This window comes from Nicotiana tomentosiformis, chromosome 3, assembly GCF_000390325.3.
Source record: "Nicotiana tomentosiformis chromosome 3, ASM39032v3, whole genome shotgun sequence".
In the NCBI taxonomy this organism is placed as follows: Eukaryota; Viridiplantae; Streptophyta; class Magnoliopsida; order Solanales; family Solanaceae; genus Nicotiana; species Nicotiana tomentosiformis.
This window is the reverse complement of record NC_090814.1, coordinates 42,462,463-42,483,401: the sequence shown is the minus strand read 5'-3', so window position 1 is coordinate 42,483,401 and position 20,939 is coordinate 42,462,463. Positions and strand designations below refer to the sequence as shown.

At 39.0% G+C, this 20,939-nt stretch overlaps 1 protein-coding gene and 1 long non-coding RNA gene across 3 annotated transcripts; one reads left to right on the top strand and one right to left on the bottom strand.

Annotated features, from left to right (window-relative positions):
* Positions 1 to 5,452: 5,452 nt before the first annotated feature.
* On the bottom strand, positions 5,453 to 8,707 carry LOC104093499 (uncharacterized). 2 transcript variants are annotated; one of them, XR_001968692.3, is made up of 4 exons: positions 8,537 to 8,699; positions 7,643 to 7,772; positions 5,832 to 5,931; positions 5,453 to 5,739 (listed from the first exon to the last, which is right to left on the bottom strand). It is a non-coding gene; the product is annotated as an uncharacterized lncRNA (long non-coding RNA). The 2 variants fall into 2 exon arrangements; XR_685667.4 differs by lacking the exon at positions 7,643 to 7,772 and having other exon boundaries at positions 8,537 to 8,707.
* Positions 8,708 to 12,821: 4,114 nt separating this feature from the next.
* Positions 12,822 to 13,451, top strand: LOC138907704 (uncharacterized). The gene has a single exon (XM_070198309.1). The coding sequence runs from the start codon at positions 12,822 to 12,824 to the stop codon at positions 13,449 to 13,451; it is 630 nt and encodes a 209-aa protein (XP_070054410.1).
* Positions 13,452 to 20,939: the final 7,488 nt, after the last annotated feature.

Here is a 20,939-nt window from a genome sequence, read left to right as displayed (position 1 = left end):
GGTAGGTTGTGATACCAAATCATTGCCCCCTTTGAGAGGGTCTCGCCGAGCATTTTTAACAACACATATTCGATTTCATCGTCTTCTAAATCATTGCCCTTGATGGCACACGTGTAAGAAGTGACGTGCTTGTTGGGATCGGTCGTTCCGTTATATTTGGGGATTTCGGGCATTCGGAATTGTTTGGGGATTGGTTTCGGGGCTGCGCTCGAGGGAAAAGGTTTTTGCACGAATTTTTTCGAATCCAACCCCTTTATCATTGGTGGAGCTCCCGGGATCTGATCGACTCTAGAGTTATAAGTTTTTACCTTTTTATCATTGGCTTCGACTCGCTTTGTGAGTTCTTCAATCAATTTAGCAATTTCGGGAGTAGTCCCCGATTCTTGCTCATTTGACTTCACTATGGCTGGCTCCGTTCTGTGGGTGATTTCTCGAGGTGAACTGGGCTCCTGCCTGCTTTGTAGCTGGGTTTGGCTCTGCAACTGAGCTATTGCTGCCTGTTGGGCTTGCAACATTTCGAAAATCATATGCAAGCTAACGCCGTTTTCCTCTACGTTATAGGTATCTCGAGCTGCAGACCGAGTGCCACCATGGATGATATTCTCGGGTTCAGCATGGAGGTTCGCCTCAATGGCTATATGCAAATTAATATCTATTGGCGCTCCGATTCGAGCTCCAACGGCATTTGCAAGTGGCCTTTCTGTACTGGGTGTCAAATTATTGTTCTCATCTTGAAGACCGGCTCCGTTGTCGATTGGTGAAGCCATTTGATTGGTAGTTAGTCGTTGCTAATCCGAAATCCAAGATATTTTCGAAGCCGAGCATAAAACATAATAGTGTGTTTCTTCAGATTCGTATCAAATAACCATTGTTATCCTTAGCCCCACGGTGGGCGCCAAACTGTTTAACCGAAAAACGGATATAGTTAAATTTATACGTGGTTCTAAGGATATGTGGCGCAACTTAATACAAATTGTAAGGATAAATAGGAATATAAGTATGGATTGCAAAGAATGCAAAATAGATAAGATTGTAAGAAAGATGAATTTCAGGACTAAACAAGTGGAATCAATTTAAGAAGTTTAAAAGAACAACTCTTTACCATGGGGGAATATAGTGTTTTTATTACAATGTAAGGCATAAAAAAACTTGCCCTAACCGAAATGATAACCATCCCTTTTTATAGTAGAGGGATCTTACTTTAAATATAATTAAAAATACATAGTGGGAGACCATGATAAATCAGCTTTTTCACAATTCCTGCCGAGATTCTCTCCTCTAGTGGGATTGCAACGGCTCTTGTCTATGAACTCGATATTGACTCGGGTCTTTGGTCTTGATTCAAGCTCTCGATATTGGCTTGAGCTCGATTCTAACTCGGACCCTTGAATTGATTCGGGATCGATGTTGGTCGGTCTCTGGATCATAAGCTCGATAACTTTACTTTGCATCATAGCTCGATTTGGATTCGGGCTCGATAAGGATATCGGCCCCTCGGACTTGAAGCTTGTTTGTACCATCTTCAGAACCCGACTCGAAGTCTCGCATCGATCGATTATGTTTCGAACTCGATCGATCATAAGAAGGCCGAAATTTATTTCGACCGCATACACACATTAAAAAATTAAAAACCAAAGTCATAGGAACAAATAAATATGAAAAATTAATTCAAATATAAGCATAATTTACCTTTTGTAGATTTATAATCCCAACGTTCTTAAAGGACCATCCTCGACATAGAGGAAGAGATTTATAATAAAGTATGTACTCAACATAAGTCCTCTAGCATTGTTCATAGATACTATTAAGTGTTAGTCCCTCTGTCTTATTTTATTTGACATTATTTTCTTATTAATTTGTTTAAAACATATTGGCACATACTTATATTGAGCACAATTAGTTGTTCGCAACTTGAATTTTGTTATTGCAAACTAAGAATCAACTTTGATCTTTTAATTCTTTACACTCAGTTATCTCGCTCGCATTCTAGCGGCTCTCTTTACTGTTTTCTTATTTTTAACTTTTGTGCTCACACTTCTTGCTTGCACTCTTAGTTTGCTTACTCATTTTTTATACGTCCGCAACTAAAATAGATTACCTTTGTTTATAGGTGGTGACAGAAGGATCTAAAGTATATTTTTGGAATCATGCCTTTCACTTATTTATATAATTGCTCTTTCAAGAATTATTTAGTTCCCACTCTAGAACTCTCATTAATGTAGCGTTCTTCTTTTAACGCTTGTTCTTGGATGTTAAGTTGGTGATACTCCTCTTGGCTTCCATTCCTATATAATTGTTGTGCATAACTAAAAAATTTATTGTATAAAATGTTACTTAATTAGTAACTTTATTCAGAGACTTTGGAGATTTTTAAAATAAGGTAAACAAAAAAAAAAGATCAAAACTGAGAAAAAAAATAGATTTTTGTGGTCGTATAAAAATGCTAAGTCACCGCATGGTCCATCATATTGATTTTTTTTCCTCCTCAAAGGAATACTTAATGATTTTAATAGGGAATTTTCAAACTTCTCAAAGCAAAATGGGCACGGGAACTGAAATTAGGACTCTTGAAAACTTTCGAAACACAATTAAAATTTTCAATAATAAATCAATTATTTGCGACTCATTTGTGTTTAGTTTGAAAAAAACAACTCATAAAGGAATAGAAGGCAAAAAGACTACGTTAATACGCAAGAAATTATAGGAGAAAAGAGCATATAAATTATTTAAACATCTTATAATTAAATACACAATTATAAAGTAAGGGAAAAGATCAAAAGTATATATATACAAGTCATACCGGCGATAACCACATACTTGAAATAGTTGATATGTTCATGCTTTAAGTTGAAGTATATAAATACTGTAAGGAATGTGAATATTGAGATATTGCTTTCACAATCCAAGAAAACGTTTCCACCAAAAAATATATATATAATTGAGGAAGAAAAAAAACATCCTAAAATGATAGACAACAATGAGTTCAGAACTAAAAATGAACAAATTATCTTTCACCGTTAAGTCAGAAGCACGATCAAGTAATGTGTTTATCACATCACCCATTTACAATAAGCAAAAACTAAAAGTTGAAAAATTGGTATAACGCAAAGACTTGAATACAATGAGTCATTAATTTTACCATCATATCGTCGTAGTCTTTTACATTTGATTTAGATTCTATCATAACTGAAAAAACCTCAGACAAATAGAGGCAAAGGCTCGGCAAACAAAAAACAAAAAAGAAAGAATCAGATAGGCTTAAAGTTCTATTCATCGAAGAAACTAAACAATATAAATATCAAAAGTGAGTCACTTGAAACTGAATAGATATTACACGTTCACTATCTTTATACAAAAATTTGCTAAATGTATGAAAGAAATATCAAACGGTTAAGAGCTATAACTTCCATTCCTTAATAACTGAAACGTTACATTTTGGAAACATGAAGCCTTTTGGAAACGGTCTTCTCCTTTAACTGAGTACTTAAAAGTTAATGAGGAAAAAACCAAAATAAAGAGGAAAAATAGGATAAAAACAAAAAAATTGACAAAAAAGATAATTGAGTTTCTTGGGCATATAGGATGCCACATTAGCTTATCAATTCCCAACTTTATATATATATATATATATATATAGATGGGCCTCAGCCCAGTTAAGCCCATGAATTTGCCAATTACGACAATAGGAACTCTCTTGTAGCGGGAATACTAGTTAGGAGTAGCCCGGGCTGAGCCCAGGCCCAATTGCCATTGCCAACGCTTAAAAGTTTTTTTTTTTCCGCCTTTGAAGTTATTTGGAGCAGTTAATTAAAAACAATCGCTTCGAACAATTTAGAATTGAAGTATCTATAAAATATCGTGGTGGACTGTGAAATAGTTGAGCAAATGGTATTTTGATAATCAGAAGTCACTTCGTGATTTAGAGCCTTTGATTTTAGTATTCGCAATGCTACTATTTCTATGATCAAAATAGATATACTCAATTTTTTTGGAAATTGCTTTAGACAAAGCTCTAGATGATTAAATGCTCCATAGTTATGTGCCACATTTGTCATTCGAGATACAAAGCAGCTACTATGCATATTTCTATGTAAAAATAGTATGGGCTAGCCAGTTTTCGGATTAATAATTCAAAAATAGCCAGCGTTTGTAAAGTCATTGAAAAATAGCCACTATTTTACTGCAACACTGACTGGTCCAGCATAATATACTGGAGATTGGTGCACATGTGTATGATCCAGCATATTATACTGAAGTTTCAGTATAATATGCTGGAGTGATATACTGGAATTCCAGCATGGAATATTTTTCGAATTTTGAACAGTATTTTCGTTCAGATTTATCTTTACATGAAAAGTGACTAAATTTCGATTACTTTTGAAATTGTGGCTATTTTTCAATTACCACTTGTAAATCTGGCTATTTTTAAATTTCTCCCCATTTCTATGGACATAGCGGAATTTAATTTGTTTGTAGAACAAAACACCGAGGAATAAATAATGAGATATAGAATGAATTATATCACTTTAGTAACAGTAAATCTAGTTCATATAGAATGAACTAATATTACTTTAGTAACAGTAGATCTAGTTCTTCCAAATATATACAAACCCACAACACGTAATAGTTACATCGAGCAGCGTCTACGATACTAAAAAATATATACATCATAAAGTTTTGCTCAAAAGAACGTTAAACCAACCCAGCCTCTGTGGCAGCCAAACCATACTGATAGAAGCCATGTGATCCAGTGAGTTTGATCGCGTTAAGTTTTTGCACGACGTTAATAAACATCAAAGTCCAATAATCTTAACGAAGAAGCTTCACACCATTAAACATGTTAAATATTTTACTGTCTTGAGATTTGTTTTAACATTTAAGCTTCAGTCATTGTTGGGATATTCTCAACAACTATATAGTAGAAGGGGTTATCAAAGCAGTAATACGTTACCCGGAGAGCATCTTTACAAACCAGAAAAAAGGTTATCCAAAAAATACCAGTTATAGAACTGCATAGATAACAGAAAGAAGGTACTAAAGAGAAACTCAAACTATAAAATAGCAGTTGCACCAAACAAAAATGATACACAAAAAGATTGCTAATAGTGTGATTAAGGGGAACTAAGTGACAATCCGCTTGACCTACATGGAAAAACTCAGCTTTCAACACAATCATACCATATTCAGACACTATTAAGATCAGATCGAGCAGAAGGCAAATCAAGAGAGAACAAAAAGTTCCTCTCTCCCGTCTCCTCTGTAACTTCATCCTAAATCAACTGTTTCTGCATAGCATTAGTGACTTATTTTTTATGCCTCTAAATGCAGTAAGTTTTGAAAAACTTTTGTTTAGAGGTGAATAACCCAAACAGAAAACGTGAATGGGGGATCCTAAACCGATGCACAAATCAGACCAACAAACCCAAATTGCACCACACCCACAAATCAATGGTAGAGCGAATGAAAATAATATACCACTGAAACCCGTATCAGAATAAACTAAGCAATTATTTTGATCTTTTTATACAATAATGATTTTTATTTTATTTTTTCAAATAATAAAATGGGCAATATTTACCTACCAATAGCGCATCTCACATATTGTATTTATGTAACATGTCTTCAACTGAAGTAGCTCAGGCTTGGAACTCGAGAAAAAAATACCCTCGGAAGAATAATTTTATGAAGCATGTTCGTACCTGCAGATGCAACCGTAAGCAACTGAACATCAAATAACATCTGCGACAAAAGAACAAGCTATATCAGGCTATGCTCAGTTAAAATTAACATCCAATCTTAAGTATAGATAGAAGAGAAGCCTATGAACATACACTGCTTGCTAGAGAGCAGCAATAAAGCTTGAAGTGACATATCGAAAGCCAAAATGGGCAACCATCTTACTGCGATAGCCTCAAATAATCAATTGTCCACCTAAATAAAAGAAGATCTCGTTAAGTAAAGGTTCATAAAAGTAAACAAAAAAAGAGCTTAATTGAACCCCCCCAAAAAAAGGTTCAATAACTGAAGCATGTTGGCATATGCGGATGCAATTGTAAGCATTTGAACATCTACATTAAACCAAACAACAGTTGTTTACAAGAAAGAACCAGCTATCTTTGACACTATATTGCAGTTAAATCCAAGTTTTTGACTTTTGTACAATCGTGACGGAGTTTCTAAATTGTATACACCATTCCTTTTTGTACTCTTGTTATAAACAATTCAAGAAAAGTTAATATGTTAGCTAGATTAATTGTTATTGCCACCATAATAAACCAGTGAAACTGATCTCCTACATCATTAACACGGTCATGCCACCAAATGCTCTACCATTATTATTCAGATAGCTATCAACATAAAAATTAAATTTCTTAATTAAAGGAGTCCAAAAGCACAGACAGAAGGCAACTAAGGAGAAACTCAAACTATAAAATAACAGCTAAAGTAAAGCAAAGACTAAAATATTGTACCACAGTAAAGATGGCTTACGGTGTGATTATATATGGGAACTAATTGGAAATCCACTTAACCCAAATAGGAAAACTCGACTTTCAACATAATGAACCATCTTCACACTATTAATATCAGATCGAGCACAAGGCAAATCGGAGAAAGAGAACTAAAAAGTTCCTCTATCCCCTTCTAAGAAAAAGCATATACTAACAGGAAAGCTCCATCACGCTGAGAAGACTATCTATGACTAAGTAATCCAACATGCTCAGTCAGATGATTTTTTCTTTTTTAAAGTAAGTTTCTATCAGAGGACTCGTAGTTTACTGGCAGATGATGTTTCTTATTTCTTTGTTTCACCTTTCACCGGTCCTTGTTATCTGTACAAGACCTTTTAGATGGTGAGTTTGTATCTTTCTGCCAAAGGAAGCACATTCTTACTTTGCTCGTGCAAAACTGGTATATTGCTTCAGAATAGCACATCACTTTAGAAACTTTGATTCACATATAAGAGCTTTCTAACATAGCTCGTACAGAAGGATATATTAGCTAACGATAGCACATCATATTAGAAACTTAAAAGATGTAGATAAAATTTGACAGTACAAGCAAGCATAAAGTACTAATTGGGGGTCCAAATTCCAAAAGATAAAACGGAACTCCGGTTTAATTTTTCCCCACAAGAGAACAGAAAGGGAGCAGACTTCAAATGACAGTCCATGGTATGAGAATCAGGAGATTAAAACTATTACCACTTACATTACCGACCTATCCTAATTCATTAAGAAAAGAAAAAGTAATTGCCCCAGGAGGTTTACGAAATTAACAAGTCCTTTGATTTATTTTTTCTTTTCCCTTGTTCTTTAAAAGAAGCTTTTTGGTTCAACAATTCAAAGATAATTATTCAATATGAATACCCAATTGATGTGTTCTGCAACAGCCACATTAAATGCATCTTTCATTTGATTAGCAGTTTCAACTCGACTTAATGCTCCAATAATAATGCATTTCCTTGCACTAATAGGATCATCAGAATAATAAAAACATGGAAGAGTAATAAAAACAACAGTTTGAGTTGTTCTACGCAACATCTATTCCAAAAATCATAAGAGCTTTTGCAGTTTTAATGTTTTACCCAATTTTTACGCAACATCAATTCCAAAAAGCAGGAAAATAAGAAAGCAAAACTCACCTTATAACTGTACAACCAACGCTAATAAACTTGGGCGGGAAGAGAGAAGACTTAAAGAGACAGAAAGTTGGAAGAGGAGGTGAGCAATTGTGAAAATTTGGAGGAAGAACAGCGTAGACGCTGTGCAAATCTGAAGGAAGCAGAGAACAAAAATACAGTAGAGAACTAATACAATGACATCAAACACTGTAACACAATTTGCAACATGGATTACTGGTTAATAGTTCCTTTTTACTATAAAAATGCAAGTAAAGAACAAGCAATGCATTAACACTAACAATCACCTAAACTTATTTATAGCTTAATGATCATGAACCTATAGTACAGTAATATTATTTTATGAAATTATATACTAATACAAATATGTTCTCTTTCCTTAACTAATTATATTAGTAGAAAAGACTAAATTGTTTCCAACCTTTTTAATTAAAAACCGGTAAGAGTAGTGAAATTTAAGAGATTATTACTGAATCTAATAAGTGGATAGCGGAAGCTAAATCACTTTGTAAAGTTGAAGACGGCAAAGGAGTGAGTCGAAGAACTAATTCAATTTTGGAATTTTGACAGATATAATCCTAGTTATACAAAGCGGCTTCAATTGAGAATTTAACATAACTACATTCATAACTCTCGTAATTGCCTTGCTCTAGCCAGCCCTCACACACTCGCCTTATCAATCCCTAATTGCAACATGGAAATAGAAAAATCTGTGTTTAGGGGGCTAGATGTGTGTGCTTTAACAAGCAATCATACTCTTAGAAACCTGTAGTTTATAATCACTTTCTTCTGTAATTAGGTATTTGTCCCAGTTTTTCTGGAACAATTTACTCAATTCAAACAATTTCTACACAGCAGCTATTCCAAAAATCAAGAAAATAAGAAACCAAAACTCACCTTATAACTGTACAACCAACGCGAATAAACTGTCCAGGAAGAGAGAAGATTGAATGAGACGAAGGAAATTGGAATAGGAGTTGAGTAGCTGTCAAAACTTCGAGGAAGAACAGTGTAGAGACGCAAATCTGGAGGAAGCAGAGTCTGTTCCTTTGAGCGGTGCAAAGGACCGTTTCAAAACTAAAGCAGGATTAGCACGTGACTTAGGCCAAAAGATTTACATTTTTTCTAAAATGCCCCTGAAAAGATTTGCAATTTTCCCACAATGCCCTTGACGACCCCAAGCTCCTCAAACTGTACCTTGTTAATAAGAGGAAAGTTGGCAGTGAGGCGTAAAGTCGTTGGCATAAGTTAATATTTCATTATTTCAAAAAATAAAATTCATTGTTTGTACAAAACTCAACCATAGTTTGTACTTTTGTGAATTACCTGGCATAATATCTACCATTGGCTTTAAGAATAGATAGACTTCGAGTAATTTGTCGAATTAAAAAGGATAAATTCATAATTAGTTCTTACAAGCATCTGTAACAAGCTTTAATAATACTCATCCAAATTCAAAATTCAAAAATAAGTATATTAAACTTTTAACTCTCAAACCAAAGCTTCAAAGCTTCTTCGTTGACGGACAATTTTTATTTTTTCAATTATCAGCAACGAAGTTCGGACAATAACCACGCTTTTAACTTTCCACAATAGCACCTAGATTATTTAACAAATAGCAGCTGAAATATACTATTGTGGTATATTGTATAATATTACAGTATATTGTTATAATATATTGCATATTATTACAGTATATCATTGCAGTATATACTTACTATTGGAATATAGTTGTATACTCTTATAGTATATTATATACCATAGCGGTATACAATTGGGTAATTATGTTCTTCTTTAATTTTCAGCTAGAAAATTCGTTCTCAAGTACCTCAAACCAGCTCCAAATGCGATCAAATTTTACTATGAACTTCCTTAAGGTACTATAAACAATATTTTACAGCACCCACTTCAAATTAAACATTAAATCTTCAAAATAAAATTTTAAATTTAAGAGTTTTAAGCTCAATAATAGTGGATCTTCAAACACACACAAAAATTTTGATATGGAAAACTTAATATATAACCACAACAACACATGCGTTCAGAAATACAAATAAATACACACACCAAAAAAAGTATTTGAAAAAAAAATAGCAATGATATGAAAAGAGAAATTTGAAATATACTAATATAGAAAGAGGAATTTGGAGTGAAACTCATGTAAAATAATATGCAAACTTATCTTTTAAAATTTATATAGAAAATTCAAAAACAAATTGGGAAAATGCACGGGTTTGTACTGAATTTTCATTATCCACTAAAAAGACTAAGTTATGGGTGTTTTTTGAAAAGGGAAGGGACTGTTTGGGTGTGGGACTATGCTTATTTAGATAAATTGAAAAGGGAAAGGGAATTGGGTAGGCGGGATAATTAGATTAGGCCGCATAGGCAGAAATTGCAAGAAGTTTAAGGTTGGGTATAAACGGATAAATAATTTAGACTTAATGGGCATAAAGTGATAATTTCTCAATAAAAAAGAATATATCGGCAAAACGTTTTAATAACTATTTTTTTTTTTAGATAAATCCCTAAAGGGCTTCTCCAAGTTTCACGTATGGACGTTGAAATTTGGGACTTAGCTCAAAAGTAGTTTAAGTGAGTGGCAGCCATTCCAGCGGGAAAGTTTGATAGACTTTAGTTTAATTTTCAATTGCCTTTTATTTCATTTTCAGTATACTTCACATGAGAATGAGATTAGTTAGGAGTATAAAGTTACTACCACTGCATTGTAATTTTATTGAGTAATGATTGTGTACGGTTAAAATCGGGCCCACCCGATTATACTATTTGACCGAGACCGAGAGTTTGCATCGAAGGATGACTCCTAAGTGTATTGGATCGAGGCACGAAGACAAGGTACCGAGATCGAGATTCGAGGCACCTGCCAAGATCAGGGCAGACAGCAATCGAGATCAAACGAGACAGACATCGAGCAATACCGAAGATAGCGTAATAACAGAAAAGCGAGATATCCGCGACTGGTTGAAGATCATGGCGAAAATCTCGGAACGGATCAAATCAAGAACGGTTGTTTAGTTAATCATGGGATATCCTTCTGTAATTAGAATTGTACCATATATAGAATTCCTCTACTATATAAAGGCAGGTTACAACCATTTGTAAAGACGACTGATAAAAAAGTAATATAATTTTCTTTCTCGCTCACACTCTTGTTCTTCAGCTTATTGTGTTTTTATTGTCATTGCATCAATCAGTTCGATATACTCTAACTCAAGAGTTGAGTTCTACTCAAATACTTGTTTGATTTACTTTATTGTATAATTATATCTTTAATCTTCATATTTATCAATCAGTATTAAGTAAAATCACGTGTCCTTAAATCCACATTATAAGTTTAATTGTTATCCAATTTTGAGGGTAAACAGTTTGGCGTCCACCGTGGGGCTAAGGATAATAGTGATTGCTTAATATTGATTCCGATAACACACACACTACTTTACGCTTGTTCTTGTAAGTATTTTTGTTTTCAGGAAAAAATATGTCAAACTCACAAACAACACCCACACATGGTGACAACGATTTCGGATTTCACGGGGAGAACGACAATATAGCCGCCCCAGGAATCGAGGTGCCTCAGGCTGATCTTGAGGGAATACCAATTGCAAACCCCATCGATGTCAGTTCGCATATCGCCCTAAATACAAATTTGGGCGCTGATCCCGAAGGTAGCGTACGCAGGGAAGGTCGATCTGGTGGTCGAGGTACCTAGAGCGGAGGAGATGGTGGAGTCAGCCTCCAATTGATATTTGAAATGTTACAGGCTCAACAAGCCACTATAGCGCAATTACAAAATCAACATCGAGCGCCGAGTGAGGTGGAACCAGAAGTCGTCCACATGACCGAACCAGTACCGGAAAGGTCAAACGCCAATGAATCGGGAACTGACCCCGTCATTATGAAAATGCTCGAGGAGCTCACTAAACGAATTGAAATGGGAGAAAAGAAAATCGAGGCAAATGACAAGAAAGTAGAGACATATAACTCCCGGGTTGACCATATACCGGGGGCACCACCAATTTTAAAAGGTATGGATTCGAAGAAGTTCGTGCAGAAGCCGTTTCCCCCAAGTGCGACTCTGAATCCCATTCCGAAGAAATTTCGCATGCCGGAAACCCCAAGTACGATGGGACCAACGATCCAAATGAGCATGTCACCTCCTATACATGTGCAATAAAAGAAAATGATTTAGAAGATGATGAGATCAAATCGGTTCTACTAAAGAAGTTTGGAAAAACTCTATCGAAGGGGGCAATGATATGGTATCACAATCTGCCACCTAATTCCATCAATTCCTTCGCAATGCTTGCAGACTCTTTCGTAAAGGCACACGCCGGAGCAATAAAGGTTGTGACTAGGAAGTCGGACCTCTTCAAGGTAAAACAGAAAGATAACAAAATGTTGAGGGAGTTCGTATCTCGGTTTCAGATGGAACGCATGGAACTACCACCAGTCACAAACGATTGGGCCGTTCAAAATTTTACTCAAGGTTTGAACGATCGGAGTTCGGTGGCCTCGCGACAGCTAAAGTAGAATTTAATTGAATACCCAGCGGTAACCTAGGCTGACGTACATAATCGATACCAGTCGAAGATAAGGGTCGAGGATGATAAACTGGGGACCCCTTCAGGTTCCGCTTATCCAATCAGGCCCGTTGGAAGAACTCAAAGAGATATCGACAGAGAACCTCGGTCGAACAGAGACCGATATCAACCATACAATGGAGATTGTAGAAACAGCGGCCCAGGACGTAATCCCATCCGAAATAATCGGAGGAACGATCGAGGACAAAACTCTCGAGGGCTCATGAGGAAAAAATGGTTTCGATAAACATGTCGATCCCACAGAGGCACCACGATTATCAGAATACAACTTCAGCATCGACGCATCAGGTATTATGTCAGCCATTGGGAGAATCAAAGATACTAGATGGCCCAGGCCCCTACAGACCGATCCATCCCAAAGGAACCCCAATCAAATATGTAAATACCATGGTACACATGGTCATAGAACCGAAGACTGCAGACAACTAAGGGAGGAGATGGCCCGTCTATTCAACGAGGGTCACCTTTGAGAGTTCTTGAGCGATCGAGCTAAAAATTATTTTAGAGTCAGAGATACAGACAGGAAAAACGAGCAGGAAGAACCACAACACTTGATTCACATGATCGTTGGTGGGATCAATATTCCACAAGGGCCAGTTTTCAAACGCACTAAGGTATCGATCACCAGGGAAAAACGAACTCAAGATTATGTACCAGAAGGCACTTTATCATTCAACGATGAGGAAGCAGAAGGGATCTCACAACCCCATAATGATGCATTGGTAATCTCTATCCTTGTGAATAAAATTCAGGTTAAACGTGTTTTAATTGATTTAGGAAGCTCGACCAATATTATTCGATCGAGGGTTGTGGAGCAGCTCGGCCTACAAGATCAGATTGTGCCCGCAGCTCGAGTTCTTAATGGTTTCAACATGGCAAGCGAAACAACTAAAGGAGAAATCATTTTACCAGTAAATATAGCTGGGACTATTCAAGAAACCAAGTTCCATGTGATCGAAGGCGATATGAGATACAACACCCTGTTCGGAAGATCCTGGATTCACAATATGAGGGCAGTCCCTTCAACACTTCACCGAATGCTGAAATTCCCAACACCAGACGGAGTAAAAATGGTGTACGGGGAACAACACGCTGCCAAAGAGATGTTCGCGGTCGACGAAGTAATATCGATATCGGCACTTTCGTCAACAAAAGGATCAGAGGCCAAAGGAAAACATGAAGCTAAATAGAAATCACAACTGCCAACCTCAACTCAATCGGGGAAGCAAGGAACGGACGAGGACGATGATTATTGGATCCCTCGATCTTTCATAATCCCCGAGGATTCCGACGCCACCAAATCGACGGTCAAGGAGCTGGAGCTGGTCGTACTTATCGGGCATCTACCCAATCGAAAGGTATACCTGTGAACGGGGTTAACCCCCGAGCTTAGGGAAAAACTCATTAAATTTCTTATTAATAATATGGATTGTTTTGCTTGGTCCCATTTAGATATGACATGGATCTCGTCGGAAATCACTACACATCGACTAAGCTTGGACTCGAAGTACCGCTCGGTAAAATAAAAGAGAAGACCCCAGTCCGAGGTAAAACATGCATTCATCAAGGACGAGGTAACCAAACTTCTCAAAATAGGATCTATTCGGGAGGTAAAATATCCCGAATGGTTAGCAAATGTAGTCGTAGTCCCTAAAAGGGGAAATAAACTCAGGATGTGCGTAGATTATAAAGACTTAAACAAAGCATGCCCTAAAGACTCTTTTCCTCTACAAAATATCGATCGATTCCACGACCGGCCACGAGATCCTTAGTTTTCTCGATGCCTACTCCGGGTACAATAAAATACAAATGAACCCGGAGGATCAGGAAAAGACTTCGTTCATCACTAAGTACGACACCTATTGTTACAATGTAATGCCGTTTGGACTAAAAAATGCAGGTGTCACTTATCAACGCTTAGTGAATCGGATGTTCGAAGAATAAATAGGTAAGTCAATGGAAGATTATATTGACGATATGCTAGTTAAGTCCCTGCGAGGAGAGGACCATCTGACACATTTGCAAGAGACCTTCGATATACTAAGGAAATACAACATGAAAATCAACCCGGAGAAGTGTGCATTCAAGGTTTGCTCGGGCAAGTTCCTCGGCTTTATGGTATCAAATCGGGGTATCGAAATCAACCCCGATAAGATCAAGGCGATCAAAGACATCACAACCGTGGATAATATTAAGATTGTACAAAGATTAACAGGGCGCATAGCCGCCCTAGGACGATTCATCTCAAAGTTTTCAGATAGAAGTCGCAAGTTCTTCTCGCTGCTAAAAAAGAAGAATAATTTTGCATGGACCCCGGAATGCCAACAAGCATTGGAAGAGTTAAAGCGGTACCTCTCGAGCCCTCTACTGCTTAATACTCCGAAAGTAGACGAGCAACTCTACTTGTACTTAGTAGTATTGAAAATCGCGGTAAGTGGAGTCCTAGTTAGAGAAGAGCAAGGTACGCAATTTCCTGTTTACTATGTTAGTCGAACTCTAGGCGAGGCCGAGACCCGATACCCACACTTAGAAAAATAGGCGCTTGCCCTAATAAGTGCCTCTAGAAAATTAAAACCATATTTTCAATGTCACCCAATTTGTGTGGTCACCACTTATCCTCTTTGCAATATTTTGCGTAAGTCCGAACTCTCGGGCCGATTGGCCAAATGGGCCGTCGAAATCAGCGGATACGATATCGAGTATCAACCCCGAACGGCCATCGAGTCTCAAATCTTAGCAGACTTCGTGGCCAACTTTACGCCAGCCCTCATACCTGAGGTAAAAAAAGAACTATTATTAAAATCAGGTACAGCATAAGGGGTGTGGACTCTATTCACAGGCGGCGCTTTGAACGTGAAGGGGTCCCGGCTAGGCATCGTTTTGAAGCCGTCCACAGGTAATATAATTAGACAGTCCATCAAAACTTCCAAGTTAACTAATAATGAGGCCGAGTATGAGGCCATGATTGCAGGTTTCGAGCTAGCTAAGAGTTTGGGAATAGAGGTCATCGAAGCCAAATGTGACTCATTACTTGTGGTAAACCAAGTCAACGGAACCTTCGAGGTTTGAGATGATCGAATGCAGAGATACTTGGATAAATTACAGGTGACACTACATTGGTTTCAAGAATGGACCCTACGGCATGTACCTCGAGAGCAAAACAGTGAAGCCGATGCCCTTGCAAATTTGGGGTCATTGGTCGAAGACGACGAAATTAGCGCGGGGACTATCGTGCAACTTTCGAGGTCTGTGATCAAAGAAGGCCACGCCAAAATAAACTCCACAAGTTTGACCTGGGATTGGAGGAATAAATATATCGAGTACCTAAAGAACGGAAAGCTTCCGTCGGATCCTAAGGTTATCAGAGCAGGATACTACTGGGCTAATATGGAAAAAGATACGAGGGAATTCGTTCGAAAGTGCGACAAGTGTCAGAGATATGCGCCGATGATCCACCAACCCAGGGAGCAACTCTATTCGGTCCTATCCCCAAGGCCGTTCATGAAATGGGGAATGGATATCGAAGGCCCTCTACCATCGGCCCCAGGTAAAGCTAAATTCATTTTATTTATAACTGACTATTTCTCTAAATGGGTTGAAGCACATGCCTTCGAAAAAGTCAGGGAAAAAGAGGTTATCGACTTCATCTGGGACCACATTATATGTCGATTCGGAATGCCTCCCGAGATCGTATGCGACAATGGAAAGCAATTCATCGGCAGCAAAGTAACGAAGTTTCTTGAAGACCACAAAATCAAAAGGATCTTGTCAACGCCATATCACCCCAGTGGGAACGGACATGCAGAATCAACGAATAAAACAATCATTCAAAATCTAAAGAAAAGGTTGAACGACGCTAAGGGAAAATGGAGAGAAATATTGCCTGAGGTCCTTTGGGCGTATCGAACAACGTCAAAATCCAGTACGGGACCAACGCCGTTCTCTTTAGTATATGGCACCGAAGCTCTAATCCTGGTCGAAGTCGGGGAACCTAGCGCCAGGTTTCGATATGCAATGGAAAAGTCAAATCATGAGGCTATGAATACAAGTCTCGAATTGTTAGATAAAAAACTAGAAAGCGCCCTCGTTCGAATGGCCGCACAGAAGCAATGGATCAAAAGGTACTACAACCGAAGAGCCAATTTTCGACATTTTAAAACCGGGGACTTAGTATTGAGAAAAGTCACCCTCAATACTCTAGACCTAAACGAAGGAAAACTCGGCCCAAATTGGGAGGGACCGTATCAGATCCTCGATATCGTCGGAAAAGGATCTTACAAACTCGGCCCGATGAACGGCGAACAGTTGTCAAATAACTAGAACGTGTCACTCCTCAAATGATATTACTGCTAAGGTACAACCTTCTCCATTTTCATTTATATTTTATACCAATCGTTTGCAGGCATTTAATCGAAGACATCGAAGGATTCTTCAAACGCAGTCCTTAGGTCTGAAAGCACGCATTGCACTCTTTTTCCCTTAGACCGATTTTTATCCCAAATGGATTTTTCCGTCGAGGTTTTTAACGAGGCAACCATTGTTCGTGCTAATTTAGAGCAATTCAACAGTATCTGAGGCCCTTTACAATCAACCCCGAATACTGGGGGGCATCACCTTCAGATAGTTCCAAGGAAATACTTTGTGTTGATAGGGTCTCGATAGGTAAATTTTGTAGAGGACCAAACGGTCAAATGAACCGTGTCCGTGTAGATTACTCGAGCCCTAATGGCAAAACATGTACACATGTATAATTTATTGGAAGAAGTATTTTTTCCTTACCAGATGCCCCATGTTTTAGAAAAATTTATACTTTGCAATTTCATACTTATAATCTATGGTGGAAACTGGCTTAAGGGCCGATCACAACTGAAGTTCAAATAATTTATCCGATACTCGGGGACTGCCGTCCAAAAAACCGACATGATCGAATTACTAAACCTCGAGATCATAAGACCTTAAAAAGGCAATCCTCGATTTTATACCCCACTCGGGGACTGATACTTCGAACAAGTTCGAAGTATAACAGGGGAGCAAGCCCAAAAGGCGAATCCCAAGCTAAAGGCTACGACCAAATCAACACGGTTCGGAGACGTCCGATTTTCTGTTATTAAATAGGCCTTCGAATATTTTCATAAATCGGTTAAAAAAGGCTACCCTCGGCTAAATTTCTAAGGGTCTCGATAATATTGACCCTTGAAAACCCTAATGGATACAAAGGCGTTCGAACTCTCGAATAAATTCTTTATTTTATGCTAAGGCATTGCGAAACAAAGGGTCTCGATAATATCGACCCTTGAAAATCCTAATGGGTACGGAACCGTTAGAACTCTCGAGCAAATCCTTTATTTCGTGTTAAGGCACAACCGAATTTATATGATTAAACGATAAACTTATCAAGCCGAAAAGGGGGAGAAAGCCATTCTTTTGCTATGGCCTTATCGACCTAATTTAAGAGCCTAAAGGGCCAGTTTATTTTTTAGTTCAAAGAAATCATCCTCGCTCAATTAAAACCTAAGGGTCACCCTATTCCGAGTTCGAGCAAGTACTCACTCGATTATAAAAACTACACTAGTTCGGTTTCGATCAAAATGAACTTATGAACAAAACTTTCACAAGGCATAATAAAGACAAGTCGGAAAAGAAGGAAATCTTTATATATATATATGAATATTTACAAGGTCCGATCAAGATCCTATACAAAAGATAAAAAGTGAAAAATCCTAAGGTTCCTAATCTCCTCCGGGGGCAGCTTCTTCTACATCGAGGTCCTCCTCATTCTCGGACCCGCTCTTGCTGCCATCATCATCATCATCATCATCATCATCATCATCATCATCGGAAGTGGCCAGCGCTCCAGCTTCGGCTTCATGCTCTCTAGCCTCTGCTATCTCGTTGGTAAGATCGAAACCTCGAGCGTGAATCTCCTCGAGGGTTTCCCTCCAAGATTGGCATTTGGCGAGTTCAGCAATCCAATATGCTCAAGTTTGAGCGGTCTCGGATGCCACTCTCGCTTGGACTTGAGAGGCTTCAGCATTGGCCCGATAGATGGCCACGTTTGCATCCGCCTCGGCCTTTGCATTTTCGGCTTCAGATTTGGCTTTGGCAAGTTCGGAAGCCAACCGAGCCTCGAGCTCCTCTATTTTCCTTGCTTGAGCCGAGCTCTTCTCCTTCATTCCTTGAAGTTGACTTTCGACCGATGATAATTGGGCTTGAGCAGTCTCTTTTTCTGCATCAAAACGGTCCATACCTTCTTTCCACCCCAAGGACTCTGCCTTTATCATGTCGACCTCCTCATGGAACTGCTCAATCCTCTCGATCTTCTGTTGTAGCTGTGAGATTGAAATGTTATCCACCGTTCCCGAATCTAGCCCATGAGCTTTTAATATTTTCATTACCTGCTCGATCATGTCTGTCTGATCTTGGTGAGCTTTGGCCAACTCGGCTCGAAGATCTTTGATCTCTTCCTCTTTCTGCCCACTAATAAGTTTGAGAGCATTTCTCTCCTCCGAAAGCCCTCGAAAGTCAGCCTCACATCGGGTCAGCTCTGCCCGAGACTTGGAAAACACCTCCTGATGAAGAGCTAAAGCCTATATGAAAAAGAGAAAGTTAGGCAGAAAATGGAAGGATATGACATCAACAAAGGGAATCTAGACTTACCCGATTCAGGGCTCGTTGAGCCTCGAAGAGACCTGATACGTCACTCGGGCCGGCAACATCCTCGATACCTGTAAATGAATCATGGAAGGGGTCCTCTCCCTCATGAGCCCCGTCTACCTCGAGGGTCCCCAAAGCTCGGGCTTCCCGAATCGCCCCTTCGGAAAAAGCAGGGAGAGTGGGCGAGTCTCCAATTACTGTTGCCCCAAGTGAGTCACTTGGGGCATTTTCCTCAGTTCGAAGAGCTTCAGGGCCGGTCCCTTTAGATATACCCACCCTTCGTTCACTTCGGTGGGAAGCATCCTTGACCTCCAACAACTCGGGGACTTTGCCCGAGTCCTTCTCCGATACCTCCTCAGTTCGAGGCGGAGCCTCATCAACCACCATCGATCCATCTATCTTTGGGGCATCGATGGTTTTATTCACTCAGGCCACCAGTATGGAGCCGTCATTTTCTTCTTCTTCGTCTTCATCCCTTAGATGCCGAACAGATTCTTCGGTCAGAGGGATGGTGTTCTTCCTCTGCTTACGAGCCGTCCTTGTCTTAAGTTCTAGGTCCTCGGAAGCCGAGGCCCTTTTTCTCTTATTGTCCTTCGCCGGTTTCAGAACCGGAACCGAAGTCTGTTCCTCACCAGACGGGAGCCTCATGACCGCATCTTTGCCCAGGCCTACACGTAAGAAAATTGGTTAAGTATAAGAAAAACATTTTGATTGAATCATCAAAGACATGGGAGAGGGGCTTACCATGAGTTTTGGCCTCCCATAGGCCCTTTGATAAATCGCACCACGAGCGCTCAGCGTACGAAGAGGTCGAGGCCAGGTCCCGAACCCAGCTCTTGAGGTTAGGAATTGCATCGGGCATCCAAGCGACCGCTACATCATGGAAAAAGATATCGATAAGAAGCAAAGGGGCAAAACAATAAATAAGAACTAACAGTGGGATTACACTTACGCTTCATATTCCATTTATCAGGAAATGGCATCTTCTCGGCCGGGATTAGGTCGGAAGTCCTCACTCGAACGAACTGGCCCATCCAGCCTCGATCCTTGTCCTCGTCTATGCTCGAGAATAGCACTTTGGTGGCTCGGCATTGGAGTTTTATTAACCCGCCTTGATAGAGGCGGGGGCTGTATAACCTGATGAGGTGGTCGAGGGTGAAAGGCATCCCCTCGACTTTGCTCACGAAGAATCGGAGCAGAATAACAATTTGCCAAAAAGAAGGATGGATTTGGCCTAGGGTTATTTGATACTAATGACAAAAATCAACGACGATGGGGTCGAGGGGGCCCAGCGTGAAAGGGTAAGTGTAAACACTTTAAAACCCTTCCACATGGGTGGTAATGTCTTCTTCCGGGGTCGGGATCACTACTTCTTTGCCTTTCCAGTTACAATCTTTCCTTACCTACTTAAGGTACCCTTCAGTTATCGAGCATATGTACATCGATACTGGCTCACATCGACCGGGAATTGACGAGGCTTTATCGGTTTTGAAGTCAAAAGTGATAACACACCCCCCGGGAACACACTCTTCAGGTCGTGGCTCCACCGATGTTTTGTCGCCGGCCGGCCACGATGAAGAAGCGTTTTCCTTTTGAGGAACAGTCTTTGATATTTTTGCCATTTTTGTATGGATTTGAAGTTAAAAATAGATAAAGATGATAATAGTTGGTGTTTTGAGAAGATGGTAGCAGTGAAAATCGTGGATTTGCAGATTAAGAAGTTAGAAGATATAAAAAGCTTAGGAGATTAAGAATGTGAAAGTAAAAGTTTGAAATGGTGGAGAGATGGGCTATTTATAAATTTCACAATGACGGTTCAATATTAGTAGTGGCCGACCATCGACTGACGCGCATTTAATACCTAGAAAACTGTACAGACGGGACGTTTCAGTCACTTCCGTCGCTTGCGTCACAAGGATGACATCATGACAGGCCGAGGTAGAAAATCAAAGGCTCAATTCATTTTCTGTCATTACATTCCAAAAAAAAAACGAAGGGACTATCTGTGTACGGTTAAAATCGGG

Bases quoted from the DNA above. Each gene is read 5' to 3' on its own strand.
- LOC138907704 (XM_070198309.1), top strand. From the start codon at position 12,822: ATGATCGTTGGTGGGATCAATATTCCACAAGGGCCAGTTTTCAAACGC.